This window comes from Neoarius graeffei, chromosome 8, assembly GCF_027579695.1.
Source record: "Neoarius graeffei isolate fNeoGra1 chromosome 8, fNeoGra1.pri, whole genome shotgun sequence".
NCBI lineage: Eukaryota > Metazoa > Chordata > Actinopteri > Siluriformes > Ariidae > Neoarius > Neoarius graeffei.
The window spans coordinates 71359145-71373775 of NC_083576.1; the positions used below are offsets into that span (position 1 = coordinate 71359145).

Sequence of the window (14631 nt, forward strand, 5' to 3'; positions counted from 1 at the left end):
CACAAAACTCACTACCACCACCTGCTGTTAAGGAGGTAAACATGAGGCGGAAGTAACAGGAAAAAAAAACATATATTTTATACTTTATATTCAGAATAACAGACACATTCCGATTGTTTATTAGGTCGAGATATTAAAATTGTATTACAAGTCCCGGAAAAGAAATAAAACAGCTAATTTATCCGATAAAGATGAATGTTTAAAAAAAAAAAAACTCCGGTAGTGACACTCATGTCACGTGACATATCCACTCATGTCACATGACTGCATCCACTGATAGGTTTGTTTATGTACACAAAGGTGGCGAGTGTATTTATTTGCTGTTGCATATTATGAAGATTTTTTTAAATATATATATTTGAAGATTTGTAACACCACCTGGGTTTGGGAAGAAAGAGGCCTGTCAGGTAATAGCAGTGTTTGGTATATAGCTAGTTAGCTACATTGCTAATTACAGTAGTGTTCTAGAGCAACTGTTATATTTACTACAGAGAGGTGAGGTTTGTTTTGCTCTGATGGATCATTTATGAAGACTTTTGCATGTGTGCTAATTAGATAATGAACAGATTCGCATTTATTTGTTTTAAATTGCACTTTAGGAGATTTTAGTTATAGCACTACTTTTCTTTTAGGCTTACAACACACTGCAGCTGCTTTACAGCTGATATGTATAATATACAGTACTGTACAGAAGTCTTGGGCCTCCTGTTTTTTCATACAAACTTTGTTATAGATTTCTATTTGATGATTTCTACTTTTTTCTTTTTTTGAAAAATATTTTTATTACATTTTCTCAAAACGCAAAACACACCGAACTGCTCAGACACGACAGAAAAGGGAAAAAAACCCAGCAGAATGTGGGCATGTGGGTACAGTAAATAGAAAATAATTATGAAAATAAAAATAAATGACAGTGGGAACAATCTCCATCCAGCCCCCTCCCTTTCTTGAAGTGTGCATGTGACAAATAAAGGTTTCTTCTTCTTCAATCTCCTGCAGCAAGACATGGCAGAATCCAGAGAGGAATCAATTGAGGTTTTTCACCCACGTGACCAAGTCATGTGATGCATCGTTAGGCTGCCATTTTGGACGTCACGGCTCGAATCAGTTTGAATGCGAGGAAGGCGACAAACGAAAAACATAAAAGAAAAAGGAGCGAGATGCAGAAAACACCTTCACTATCCAGCGACGAAGGGCATTTACAGGGCGAGCAGAGGGAGAGGTATTTGCAAAAATTGAGGTTAGCAGGCTTAGAGAACGACGTTTACCTGCTTCCACCAGGATTGTTCACTGACGTACCGAAGTACACGAAGCCCTCGTCTTTACCTGACTTCGGCCCACATGATCTGTATACCTATGTCGTTAAAAACCCATCGCCATACACAGGTATTGATCTGAAAGCGTATAAGAGTTTGGATGCCTACAAATATTTTGTGTCAGGCTGGGTAACATGCCTACATCAGCGGGTCGTCCCTGGAGCCGGTGGTCGCCATCTTATTACAGCTAAGGTTTGTTCACATTTTCATTTACTTTCGGTCCTCAGGATAAACAAAATGTTATTAAATGTCACTGAAATAACTTCTTAGTCTGTTGAGACATGGCCCGTTATAAATTTGCTGTTACCAGGCAATGACCAAGAACTGTATTATTAGGGTCGGTGTCTCTGTTGTAGCAGTGTACTAGCAGCTAGCTGTTAGCACTAGCTAATGTCAACAACATAGTAGCTAGTATGTTACTGTAGCAATGTTTACATTCAGTCATTTGGATGACTGTTAAAACCTTTCAGTCTCAAGTTTTTCCTTTACTGTATTTACTAGTTTACTGTAATTATGATCCGGCAGCTATTTACACCAGATCCAGTGTAAATAGCTGCCGGAGCGCTTGCTCCCCCTCAAATTAAGCAGCACACTCCGGCTTGCTCCCGGAGTGCTCCGGCCGAGGTTCCGGAGCGCGCTCCGGCTTGCTCCCCCTCAAATTAAGCAGCGCGCTCCGGCTTGCTCCCGGAGTGCTCCGGGAGCAAGCCGGAGCGTGCTGCTTAATTTGAGGGGGAGCAAGCCGGAGCGCGCTCCGGCAGCTATTTACACCGGATCCAGTGTAAATAGCTGCCGGATCATAATTACAGTAAACTAGTAAATACAGTAAAGGAAAAACTTGAGACTGAAAGGTTTTAACAGTCATCCAAATGACTGAACATAAACATTGCTACAGTAATATACTAGCTACTATGTTGTTGACATTAGCTAGCTTGACCTTCAAAATGGCGGACACCGGGGCGTCACATGACCCTGTGACGTCAGGTGAAAAACCTCAATACAGAGCGTACAAACATAGCAAGGCTACAAGGTGTTTGTTAGATAGTGAGCACTTAAAACAAAGTCACGAAGACAGACTAGGCTGATCTGGGAAATCCACGAAGCAAGGAAGGGCCCAATATGCTGCAAGTAAGGGTCCCAGACCTTATAGAAAGCATCTATTTTGGAGTGAAGCATGCACGTGATGTATTCACTAGGAATGCAGTCCATAACAATGTTGTGCCATGATTTTTTTTGTTGGAGCAACATTCTTGATCCAGAAGAAGACACTTCAAGCACAGTGAAATTCATCCTCTGCATTTAACCCATCTGAAGCAGTGAACACACATATGTAGCCACACTAGAGCGCCCGGGGAGCAGTCAGGGGTCAGGTACCTCGCTCAAGGGCACCTCAGCCCAAGGCCGCCCCACATCAACCTAACTGCATGTCTTTGGGGGAAACCGGAGCACTCGGAGGAAACCCACACAGACACGGGGAAAACATGCACACAGAAAGGCCCTCGCCGGCCGCTGGATTTGAACCCGGAACCTTCTTGCTGTGAGACGACCGTGCTAACCACTACACCACCGTGCCGGCTCTCTCTAGAATGTTCTTTCTAGCAGCAAAAGTCAGTATATTGAAAAGTCTCCTGTGTTTAGTACTGTCAGTGATCTGACCATCTGGGAGACCAAGTATCAGGCACATAGCCTAGGGTCCATCCGTATTGGGACACCAAAGATAGCAGTCAGTTCATTCACAATACTAGACCTTTGTAACTTCACACTTGACCAGAAGCAATGAGCATAATTACCGGTCTCAGAATTGCATTTCCAACAAAGCGGGGAAATATTAGCGTCCATTTTGTTCTTGACAACAGGTGTTATATGTGTGCAATGTACAATTCTGAACTGTATGGATTTGGTGCGGTTACGCACAGAAATGTTCATGGCTTGAGATCAGACTTCCTGCCAGTCAGCATCATCTATAGCAACGCCTAGATCTTTCTCCCAAGCTTGCTTGATGGTTTGTGAGGTAAGAGGAGAATTAGAGTTCAGGGCTCTGTAAAAAATAGTAACGTATTTCTTATTAATCTGTAGAGACAAGGCCTTCTCCACACATGAAGTGGTGTTATTAGTCATTCAGGTGGTGAAATCTCCAATTTGTAAATATCTGTAGAAATCACCTTGATTAAATAAACCAAATTGCTGTTGCAACTGCTGAAAGGATAGTAAAATCTGGGCTTTAAATAGATCACCTATTTTCTTCAGCCCTTGGGTGCTCTATGCTTTAAAGCCCTGGTCCTTACAGCCTGGCAGGAAGTCCGGGTTATCAAGAATGGGAGTGAGAAGAGATGATAAATGAGCCCGGCCTTCTATAGGCAAGGCAAGGCAAGTTTATTTATATAGCACATTTCATACACAATGGCAGTTCAATGTGCTTTACAGAAGTAAAAACAAAAACAGTAAACAATAGAGAAATAAAATTACATAAAATAATTTTATCTTTATTCTAAAATAATTAATTAAAAGAATTAAAAGAAAATAATAAGAATTAAACAATAGTAGAAATAAAATATTAAAATGCCAAAAAGAAAAAGGAGAAAGAGAAAAAAAAAAAACCTAGCAGAATAAAATAGAATAAAGTTAAAATAAATTTAAAACATGCAGAGAAAAAGATTATAAAAAATGTAAAATATTAATTATTTAACAGAAAGCATCTGAAAACAGCTTGGTCTTTAGTCTAGATTTGAAGCTGCCAACAGCAGGAGCATTTTTAATGTCCTCTGGCAGTTGGTTCCATAGCTGCACTGCATAGTAGCTAAAAGCTGCTTCACCACACTTTGTTTTAACAACTGGTTTTAATAGTAAATTTTTCTGCTGCGATCTGGTAGATCTGATTGGGTTCGGCCGCTGCAACATATCAGAGAGGTAATTGGGCCCTGTACCATTTAGAGATTTGTACACCAGCAGCAATGCTTAGAGGGAATGGATCTCCAGGCTCTGATGGTACTGAGAGTAATAGGGTTAGAGCAGTATTTTTAACAGATTCAAGATTATTCAAAAACAATAGATTCAACAAGGGACACTTCGACTGAAAGGATTCAATATCATGCCAAATCGAGGCTAGATCACATTTGTGCCAGCTTGCAATCACCCGCAGGTGTGATGCCAGTTGGTAAAATCTAAGATTTGGTACTGATGATTTCTACATTATTGAGTCGGTACAAAAACATTTTAGAGTTACAAATGTTCATTTTCCAGCACAAAATTAAATGTTACAGAAAAAAATGTATATATCTGAGCAGCGTATTCCATGCGAGAGCACTTTTCAGATTAAAAAAGAAAACATAACGAAGGCTGCTGGGTTTTGGGGCAAAATTAAGAAGCGAATGTGACAGAGTGTCCAGAAAAACTGTGGCTGGTTCTGTAAGATGCTCAGTAAAACCTACAGCTCATTTCCTTATCAAACTGCACTCATTGGACCTGAGAGACGACTGTTTTTTAAAGCAAAGGGTGGACTTGTCTCACACCAAATATTGACTTTGCTTCATTTATTATGACTTACTGTTGTACTCGTATTTTTTAAATGTAGAAACATTTAATTTCATTATTTTTAAGACAGGGGCGGCACGGTGGTGTAGTGGTTAGCGCTGTCGCCTCACAGCAAGAAGGTCCGGGTTCGAGCCCCGTGGCCGGCGAGGCCCTTTCTGTGCGGAGTTTGCATGTTCTCCCCGTGTCCGCGTGGGTTTCCTCCGGGTGCTCCGGTTTCCCCCACAGTCCAAAGACATGCAGGTTAGGTTAACTGGTGACTCTAAATTGAGCGTAGGTGTGAATGTGAGTGTGAATGGTTGTCTGTGTCTATGTGTCGGCCCTGTGATGACCTGGCGACTTGTCCAGGGTGTACCCCGCCTTTCGCCCGTAGTCAGCTGGGATAGGCTCCAGCTTGCCTGCGACCCTGTAGAACAGGATAAAGCGGCTACAGATGATGAGATGAGAGATTTTTAAGACATTTTTGCTCTACAGCATTTCTTTGCATGTGCCTAAGACTTCTGCACAGTACTGTGTATATACACATCAATATTATGTGTAATTAGGTATTAAACACATTTTATTGGAAAAGGATTTTCTTTTCCTGTTCATTTATTTTTTGACCCAAAACACTGGACGCTAATGTCCAAAAGTGTTTGTCATAGGAAACCTTACGAATCATGTTCTGAATTTCTTCTGCAGTTTTGTTATTAAAAAGAGATCAATTCATTATATCACAATTTTGGACCTGGTGTCTGAGATTTGCTCTCGTCTCGGGGGGATGCTATGAGTGTTTCTTATGATGAATGTTGTGTCTGGAAGAAGTTAAGCCATTGATGCGAATCTGTGCTGGAGCTCAAGTCCAAATGTTTTTAGATGTTGAGATCAGACTGATGATAGAATGCAGAATATTGTGAAAGGAGAGGCGAAGTGGATGATCTGTAACTTTAGTACCTCGGAGCAGGGGCAGGGGGAATAGATGTGCTAGCAGGGATGTAAGAAATGTCTTATTTGAGCTGAGAGATTTCAGCTTGCTTCAGTGATGCATCTGACGTTGTTGGCAGTGATTAAGAAGGCACAGTCATGGGTGTAATGAATGTGAACGAGTTGGATTGTTTATTCATTTACATATTTAATCAACCTTTTTGCTCTCTTAAGGGAAGGGAAGGGAAGCTAAAGTAGACAGACTAAGCTCATATTGTCCCATCAAAATACAAATCACACAAAAGGACAGACGGCAGAGCTGTAAGTTTAATGTTTTGTAAGTTTGAAGGATTTGGAACATTTTATTAAAAAATTAGAAATCACAAATATAGCTGCTGGTCTGATTTTAAGTGTGTGTGTAATGTTTGCGCCATATCATTATTATTATACTAATCAATGTGACCTTGTGCTACAATGCATTGGTCAACCGTAATAGTTTCATTGTTGAGCCTTTGATAGATATTACATTTTGCCCCTGACTTCACTGCCTAGAAAATGGAAAAACGTCCAAGAGAACACAATCGAAGGGCAGTCCCAGTGCATTAATGTGTTGGAGCGTCCCTAGATATTTTCTTTGGCATGTTCCTGGTTAACTTTACATTTTCTTAAAGGAACAGTCCACCGTACTTCCATAATGAAATATGCTCTTATCTGAATTGAGACGAGCTGCTCCGTACCTCTCCGAGCTTTGCGCGACCTCCCAGTCAGTCAGACGCAGTCAGACGCGCTATCACTCCTGTTAGCAATGTAGCTAGGCTCAGTATGGCCAATGGTATTTTTTGGGGCTGTAGTTAGATGCGACCATAACGTACTAACACCTGCGCGCTTTGGCAGCGCATTGATACGGAGCTCAGATATCAATGCGCTGCCGAAGCACACAGAAGGTGTTAGTACGCCTGTCATTATAGTGCGGACTTTCCATAGCATAGAAAATCGCTACGTTTCAATTTGTGTAACTGAACTTGTTTCATATCACTGGTCATATAAACCTATGTAAACAGGAAAAACGCGGAAGAGTTTGGTCGCATCTAACTACAGCCCCAAAAAATACCATTGGCCATACTGAGCCTAGCTACAATGCTAACAGGAGTGACAGCGCGTCTGACTGACTGGGAGGTCGTGCAAAGCTCGGAGAGGTACGGAGCAGCTCGTCTCAATTCAGATAAGAGCATATTTCATTATGGAAGTACAGTGGACTGTTCCTTTAATATAACATACTGTATAACAGCTTTTATTCTATCCACATTCACTGGATATGAACAGTAGCATGCTCTGATTGACGACTCTACTTCTAGGCTCATATACTGTGAGTAGAGAAAAACAAAATGGCGGAGCGTGTTGCTGAACCACCCGAGGACAAATAAAAACTCGACTCGAAAACACACACACACCCTCCAAAATTATCATCAAGTATTTAAAAGAAACAGAAATAGCTAAAATAATATAGGTTTCCTGTTCCACAGTCCAGCCCAGTCAGTGGCGGTAATGCAAATTTAAGTTGGTTTTCCAACTGCTAGAAAACCCCCAAAAATACAAAAAAGCAATAAAATATGGAATAAAGATATTTCATGGTAAGAACTAGAGATGCACCGATTGCAATTTTTTGGGCCGATTCCGATTTCCGATTTTCCATGGAGTGTGACCTGCCGATACCGATTTTGGCCGATTCCGATTTCATTTTTTCAAACCACTTCACAGCACACAAACTATTTTCTTTTTATCTTTTCTTTAATAGAACATTCTGCCAGATTTTCAGTAATAAATTTAACACCTCAAAGGTTGAAAACAAACAAAAAGACATTGTTCTTTGTAAAATCTTTCTTCATGTTTGGTATTAACATATTAATTCCTGAAATAGGAAATTCACACAAACATTTTTTTCTTTTCCCATCCAATATCTGGCACAAAACCAACTTCCCCCTCATATATTATTTGCCTACTGCTATGGAACACACTTTCATAAGCCTGTTTAGATCTGAAAACTTGTGCCTTATAGAACAACCCATTTCTTCATTCAGTATCAAAATACAAAAATAATTTCCAGTCATACTTATACCATAGCCATTCTATCATCTTTGTCAAATGTGTATTTGTAGAGTAATTTCCAATGGAATCAAGTGCAACCAAGGCTGTAAAACAAACAAAAAGGCATTTTTTTCTTTCTCTCTTTGTACAAATCTAACTAGATGTTTGGTAATAGGCTAACATTCCTGTAATGGGAAATTCACACAACCACAAACGTTTTCTTCTTTTCACATCCAATATCTGGCACAAAAATAATTTCACTATATGTGGATATCCAAATATAGTGAATTTCGTTGTTGTTAACGGCGCGCGCACCGGAGCTCGTTAGGCGCGCAGGACTGACACTGTTCTGCGCAAGCGCAACACAATCGGACTAGAAAGCATGTTCAAGCTGCCAGTGGAGCTGCAGCCTTTTAGTTGCGAATTACGAGTATTTCCACTTTCATCTCTATGTGATACACAAGTTTTGATCGGCAGAAAATCGGCATATTTTAATTTTGACCGGCCGGTCGCCGGTCATGGCCGATCACGTGAAAATCGGCCGATTCCGATCGGCAGCCGGTCAATCGGTGCATCTCTGGTAAGAACATATCTTTTTTTTATTTTTCAAGAATTATTATTATAGCATTTTTCACAAATTGCTCCTGTCATTTCACCAGTTTGTTTACATTCTAAATGGAAATCATTTTATCAGACGTTTTGTATAAAGTTTTTATTTACAATTTTGCAGAAAATAATAATGCTCCGTTTCTCAAAATCCAGTGAATGTGGATAGAATAAGGGCCCGTTTACACGAGGACGCTGTTGGGTAAAAACGACTAAATATTTTATCAGAAGTGCCTTTCGTCTACACGGGGACGGCGTTTCCGAGGCTGAAAAACGGAAAAAATTGAAAACGCCTTCCAGAGTGGATAAGTTAAAAACAGCCCCCGTTGCACATCCGTCTAAACTACCCAATACGCCAAACTCTGCTCGGATCTGCTCACGTCGGGTACGTGTTTACGTCATACATATGTCATATACTGTACATGCCAGCCCGGGAAGTAAGAAAGTAAGTAAAAAAGTAAGAGCATGTCTGATTACATCGATCCAACGGACCTTCAAGCTGCTCTGGCAGCTTTAATAAACGTCCAGGAGTCCTTCGAACATCTATACCGAATCTGCACATATACCGTTAATGAACAGAGGCGGGTATAGTATGCTCTTACTTTTTTACTTACTTTCTTACTTACCATAGCCAGAGTAGTCAAAGTTTTCGCGGCGCAGATGTGCAGATCAGACAAGACGGAAGACGTTGCGCATGCGTGCAGACATAGCGGAGGTCTTTCACAGCACCACCTAGCCGCCTGGCATGCACATCCAATTGAATTCCACACATTTATGCGTCACCGTATAGACGCAGATTTCCTCCTTGAAAACGGTCGTGTAGACGCGGAAAAAAATGAGAACGAAAACTGACTTTTGCATTTTTGTTTCAGACCGTCCCCGTGTAAAGTGGGCCTAAAACAGTTATTCCACTCAATCTCGTCGTACATGGCTTATAGCCAACTCGGTGCTACGTGCCTCGTCGGCTGTCAGCTCATGTGCAACTTGATTTCATGGAATAACAGTTAAGTATATTTATAATGTTGGGGGGGTTTTTGGGAAGATTAGGTCTCTGACCGTTGGCGGGCTCGACATTTGAAAGATTCCCACCCATCTTCAGGAAGTTCTGCCCCCAGGATTTTATGTGGCTCTTATAGTGTCTGTAAAATAACTGAGAGAAGGGCCGTCCAAACACAAACAAGCATTCCAAGCAGCGGGTTTTCTCAGGGATGTGAATAATTTAAAAAAACAAAAGAAAAGGAAAAAATTAAGGAATAAAAAAAAAAATCAACTATTGTACTTGTAAGTTTATCATACAGTAAAGGAAAGTGATGGGGGAGAAAAAATGATTAGGTATTTACTCCTCTACTGATTTGTAACATACATGGCCAGGAGCTCATATGTTCGAACACATTTCATGTTATATAAATGTTTTGACACGGTGCGTAGTACAGTATCAGCTAAAGCGGACCCTCCTGCTTGTTTTAAAGCTGCAGAATGGAGCCGACTGCCTCTGGAATCTTCTGCAGCAGGATGCTGAGTATGGTCAACTCAGAGGACGTAAACGCAATCATCCAGGCCCAGAGACACATGTGAGTTCTTTTCAAATCATCACATTTTCATACCATTTACCACGAAGAGGCTGTAATTCTAAACACTTGTGCAACTCACTCTGTTAAGGCTGGACCGCTTCGAAAAGACCAACGAGATGCTCATTAACTTTAACGGCTTGTCCAATGTGCGGCTGCAGCAGATGAACGACCGCTTTCTGCTCCACACTCGCACTTTAATTGAAATGAAGAAGGACTTGGACAGCGTTTTTCGCCGAATAAGGTTATCTTTTTGCTTGGCATAAGATGGCGGTATGAGGGATAGTTTTTATGTGAACGGACTAATTAAATGTTAATTATTGAATCCTTTGCAGGACATTGAAAGGCAAGATTGCCAAGCAGTATCCAGAGGCCTTTAGCAGTGAGTTTTACTTTTTTTTTTCTTATCATGATATTAAAGTATTCCTCAAATTGTCATTTTAAACCTGTAAAAATAATCAAAGTAGAATAATACATTGATGTTCTGTTTTGCATAAAATGGCCTCAAATCAATCAATCAATCAAAGTCCTTCCCACGCCATGTGGCGCATAGGGCGGCGTCGATCTCCGTAGCCCTCGGCTTCTTGCCTATTACATAGCTAGGGTTACAGTGGGGGGCTAGTCTTCTGGTAACGGCGAGAGTTTGACTCCCCACTCACATCTGTATTGCAGCGTGCCTTGCCAGATGGCAGTAGGCACCGTTTTCATGATAGTCTTTGGTATGACCCGACCGTGAGTAGAACTCGTAATCTCCTGATTGAGAGGCGGACACGCCTCTTTTTCCTTATAAGAAATACTAGGGTTTATAAATATACAAATTCCTCCATTCCTTCCTTCTACCTTCATGTCTTCATGCCATTTCAAATAGCTAGCTGGCTCAATAACAGCGAATAATTTAGTTCAGAAATGTGATTTCAGTATCTGAGCTTCTGTGACTAAAAGTTTCAAGTTACTGTGTAATTCTCTCATAAATTACATATCAGAAATTTTTGGTTAAAAGCTGTTTGACATTTTGTGACATCACAAACTGACCTCTATCTATCTATCTATCTATCTATCTATCTATCTATCTATCTATCTATCTATCTATCTATCTATCTATCTATCTGATTTAACAGTGTTACATGAGGTTACTTTGTGATGTCACAAAATTGTACTTTATTAGATTGATTTGATTGATTACTGTTAGCGCTGTCGCCTCACAGCAAGAAGGTCCGGGTTCGAGCCCCGTGGCCGGCGAGGGCCTTTCTGTGTGGAGTTTGCATGTTCTCCCCGTGTCCGCGTGGGTTTCCTCCGGGTGCTCCGGTTTCCCCCACAGTCCAAAGACATGCAGGTTAGGTTAACTGGTGACTCTCATAAATTACATATCAGAAATTTTTGGTTAAAAGCTGTTGGACATTTTGTGACATCACAAACTGACCTCTATCTATCTATCTATCTATCTATCTATCTATCTATCTATCTATCTATCTATCTATCTATCTATCTGATTTAACAGTGTTACATGAGGTTACTTTGTGATGTCACAAAATTGTACTTTATTAGATTGATTTGATTGATTACTGTTAGCGCTGTCGCCTCACAGCAAGAAGGTCCGGGTTCGAGCCCCGGGGTCGGCGAGGGCCTTTCTGTGCGGAGTTTGCATGTTCTCCCCGTGTCCGCGTGGGTTTCCTCCGGGTGCTCCGGTTTCCCCCACAGTCCAAAGACATGCAGGTTAGGTTAACTGGTGACTCTAAATTGACCGTAGGTGTGAATGTGAGTGTGAATGGTTGTCTGTGTCTATGTGTCAGCCCTGTGATGACCTGGCGACTTGTCCAGGGTGTACCCCGCCTTTCGCCCGTAGTCAGCTGGGATAGGTTCCAGCTTGCCTGCGACCCTGTAGAACAGGATAAAGCGGCTACAGATAATGAGATGAGATGAGATGATTGATTACTTTATTGATCCCAAGCTGGGAAATTTTGTTACAGCAGCAAGTTATCAGGCATGCAAAAAGAAAAAGACACAAAGTACAACATAAAATAGAATTTTAAAAAAATCACAAGAACAAGCCAACTCTACAATATACAGAAAAAAAGTAACGATATAAAAATATATCTGTAAATGTACCTTGTACATGTGAATATGCATTAAAAGTAGACGGCCTTTCGATTTCATAAAATCGGTGAAATTTAGTTCCCTCTGAAATTTGGTCATTGTGGTATATGTTTATTCCTGTAATATCTAAAAAAAAACCCAGGCCATTCTGTGGCAGGGAAGTTATTTAACTTGAGGGGATTCCTAGCAAATAATGTGCATGAAATCGCTCACTTTGCGGAGTCAAGCAGACAGAGGAAGTCCGTGTGCGCAAGAGCAGGTTTACCTTAGTCATCTTCTTCTTTTGGGTTTTACGGCAACTGGCATCCACAGTGTCGCATTACTGCTATCTACAGGTTAACTTGACACATCATTCTGTCGCTAAATGAACAGCTGATCACACCGAGGTGCTCGCTGAGCACTAATATTTATTAATTTGGTCCCGCGTTTCTTTTCCTTCGCAACATAACGTCTTTTCTTCTCGCTGTCCGTTACTGTAGTCGGTCTTTCACGTTTCATTCACACACTCATCTCATTATCTCTAGCCGCTTTATCCTTCTACAGGGTCGCAGGCAAGCTGGAGCCTATCCCAGCTGACTACGGGCGAAAGGCGAGGTACACCCTGGACAAGTCGCCAGGTCATCACAGGGCTGACACATAGACACAGACAACCATTCACACTCACATTCACACCTACGCTCAATTTAGAGTCACCAGTTAACCTAACCTGAAACCGGAGCACCCGGAGGAAACCCACACAGGCATGGGGAGAACATGCAAACTCCGCACAGAAAGGCCCTCGCCGGCCACGGGGCTCGAACCCGGACCTTCTTGCTGTGAGGCAACAGCGCTAACCACTACATCACCATGCCGCCCTCATTTCCACACTCGCGTCCTCCATTTTTCTCTCCTGTTTCAAATTTGTATCCCACAATGCCTTGCATGAACGGGGAAAGCTCACCATGTGATGCATGATGTAGTATCTTGTATTGGGCCATGGTGAAGCAGGAAGAAATAGAGAACTTAGTGCCACATGGCCCTAAATTCATGAATTGTTCTATTAAAAAAACTAATAAAATTGGAAGTCTGTGATTCGAATTCAGTCGCTTTTGTTCCACTAAACAAAAATAATTGGGTGTCGGGAAAATTCTTTTTATGACCTACACTTGAAAAATCTGAAAGGCAGTCTAGCTTTAATAGTGAAAAGAGTTAAAAATGTGAATTATGATGAATGAAGATAAAAACCATGCAAAGGTAGCAGTATTGAATGAAAGATAAATAAAAACAAATAAACTAATGGTGTAAAGTGACTGGTGACCGAAGTATATAAATAAGTATATACAGTATACTGAGAAAATCTGAGGTTTAATGTGAGGTCAAGGCCGTTCGCTGCTCTTTTATTCATGCAGTAAAGCACTGAATGTTGTTCTTTAGTCTTTTTTGCTTTTCACAAACTGTCCCTTTTTCTTTTCCAATTTTACCTCATCTTTTTTTTATTCATCCACAGACATTCGTGAAGCTTCCAGTCTGGAGGATGATGATGATGACTTTGACCCTGTCCCCCCCAGTGTAGCCACAACCACGGCCACCTCTGAACAGAGCACTGAATCTTGTGACACGAGCCCTGGCGTTATCTCTCCGACCATCAGCCGCTGCTCTGAGGAGCTTTCTCAGGAGAATCCAGACACTCCAACCTCGACCAGCCCTGAGAGGGCAGTGCTGCTGGATGAAGGCCCAGATTCAGTCAATATCTAGAGAATCTATAGATTTTTGTGGACATGTTGCTAAAGATTTGGAATAGCCGTGTGCTTTGCATTTATTAGCCGGAGTGTGTTTGATGTAACAGGTCATTGCACGCTGTTTACTATGAGGAAGTGAATGCTGCTGTACTTGTGATATAATGTTGAAAATGTTTTGCCATATTTCTTGTGGGATTCACTAATTCTTCATCAGGTCTTCTTAAGTCCAGTCATGCAGACGTACTACTCCGAAACATTACCCAGAGCTAAAATATGCTGTAAATGTGTTTGCTAAATGTGTTTTTAGTCAAAACGATCAGCTCTTGAAGTACGTGAAAATTTTGTCGATTTTTCTTTTCATTTTTAGATAATGTTATATGGTGTTTTATTATTTCAGATGAAGTTTCATGTCCGATTAAAGTAATATGTATTGCCTAATAAAGTTCTACAATCTTTTAATCTCTAACTTATGCTGGTTTTGTACACATGATGTTTTAATTACTGATTCGTTAACTGATGTGGAATGAATCCATTTGTTTTAGTGTCTGTAACAGTTATACAGTTTGAATTGTCTTGGTGGTTTGCTTAGCTATTCCAACTGGGCCATGTAAAATAAATATGACCGTGTGGAAAGACAGGTTTGATATCTTATTGTGAATACAATGATCACATTAAGGTCTCTGTTAGGATGAAGAAGTGTTTGTGTATGCTTCATTCGCACGAGCAAATATAACCTGTACTGGTGTTTTGTGTTCCCATCAAACAATGTTAACACGTTTTTATAACCAAAAAATAAATAAAAATCCGTTAACATTA

At 40.8% G+C, this 14631-nt stretch overlaps 1 protein-coding gene across 4 annotated transcripts; it reads left to right on the top strand.

The window, feature by feature from the left end:
• Window positions 1-260: 260 nt before the first annotated feature.
• On the top strand, window positions 261-14631 carry kxd1 (KxDL motif containing 1). Of its 4 annotated transcripts, XM_060928181.1 has the most exons (6): window positions 287-407; window positions 5979-6065; window positions 9905-10006; window positions 10095-10247; window positions 10339-10385; window positions 13584-14631. In XM_060928181.1, the coding sequence occupies exons 3-6, from the start codon at window positions 9912-9914 to the stop codon at window positions 13829-13831; spliced, it is 543 nt and encodes a 180-aa protein (XP_060784164.1). In that variant the 5' UTR covers window positions 287-407; window positions 5979-6065; window positions 9905-9911; the 3' UTR covers window positions 13832-14631. The 4 variants fall into 4 exon arrangements, with proteins under 4 accessions (XP_060784162.1, XP_060784164.1, XP_060784163.1 ...); XM_060928179.1 differs by lacking the exons at window positions 287-407; window positions 5979-6065 and adding an exon at window positions 261-280; XM_060928180.1 differs by lacking the exon at window positions 5979-6065.

What these genes read in the sequence shown, in the direction of transcription:
- kxd1 (XM_060928179.1), top strand. Translation starts at nt 261, where the DNA reads ATGACTGCATCCACTGATAG. An exon ending in ATGACTGCATCCACTGATAG is followed by an intron (nt 281 to 9,904) that starts GTTTGTTTATGT and finishes CTTGTTTTAAAG; the next exon opens with CTGCAGAATGGAGCCGACTG. An exon ending in GTATCCAGAGGCCTTTAGCA is followed by an intron (nt 10,386 to 13,583) that starts GTGAGTTTTACT and finishes ATTCATCCACAG; the next exon opens with ACATTCGTGAAGCTTCCAGT.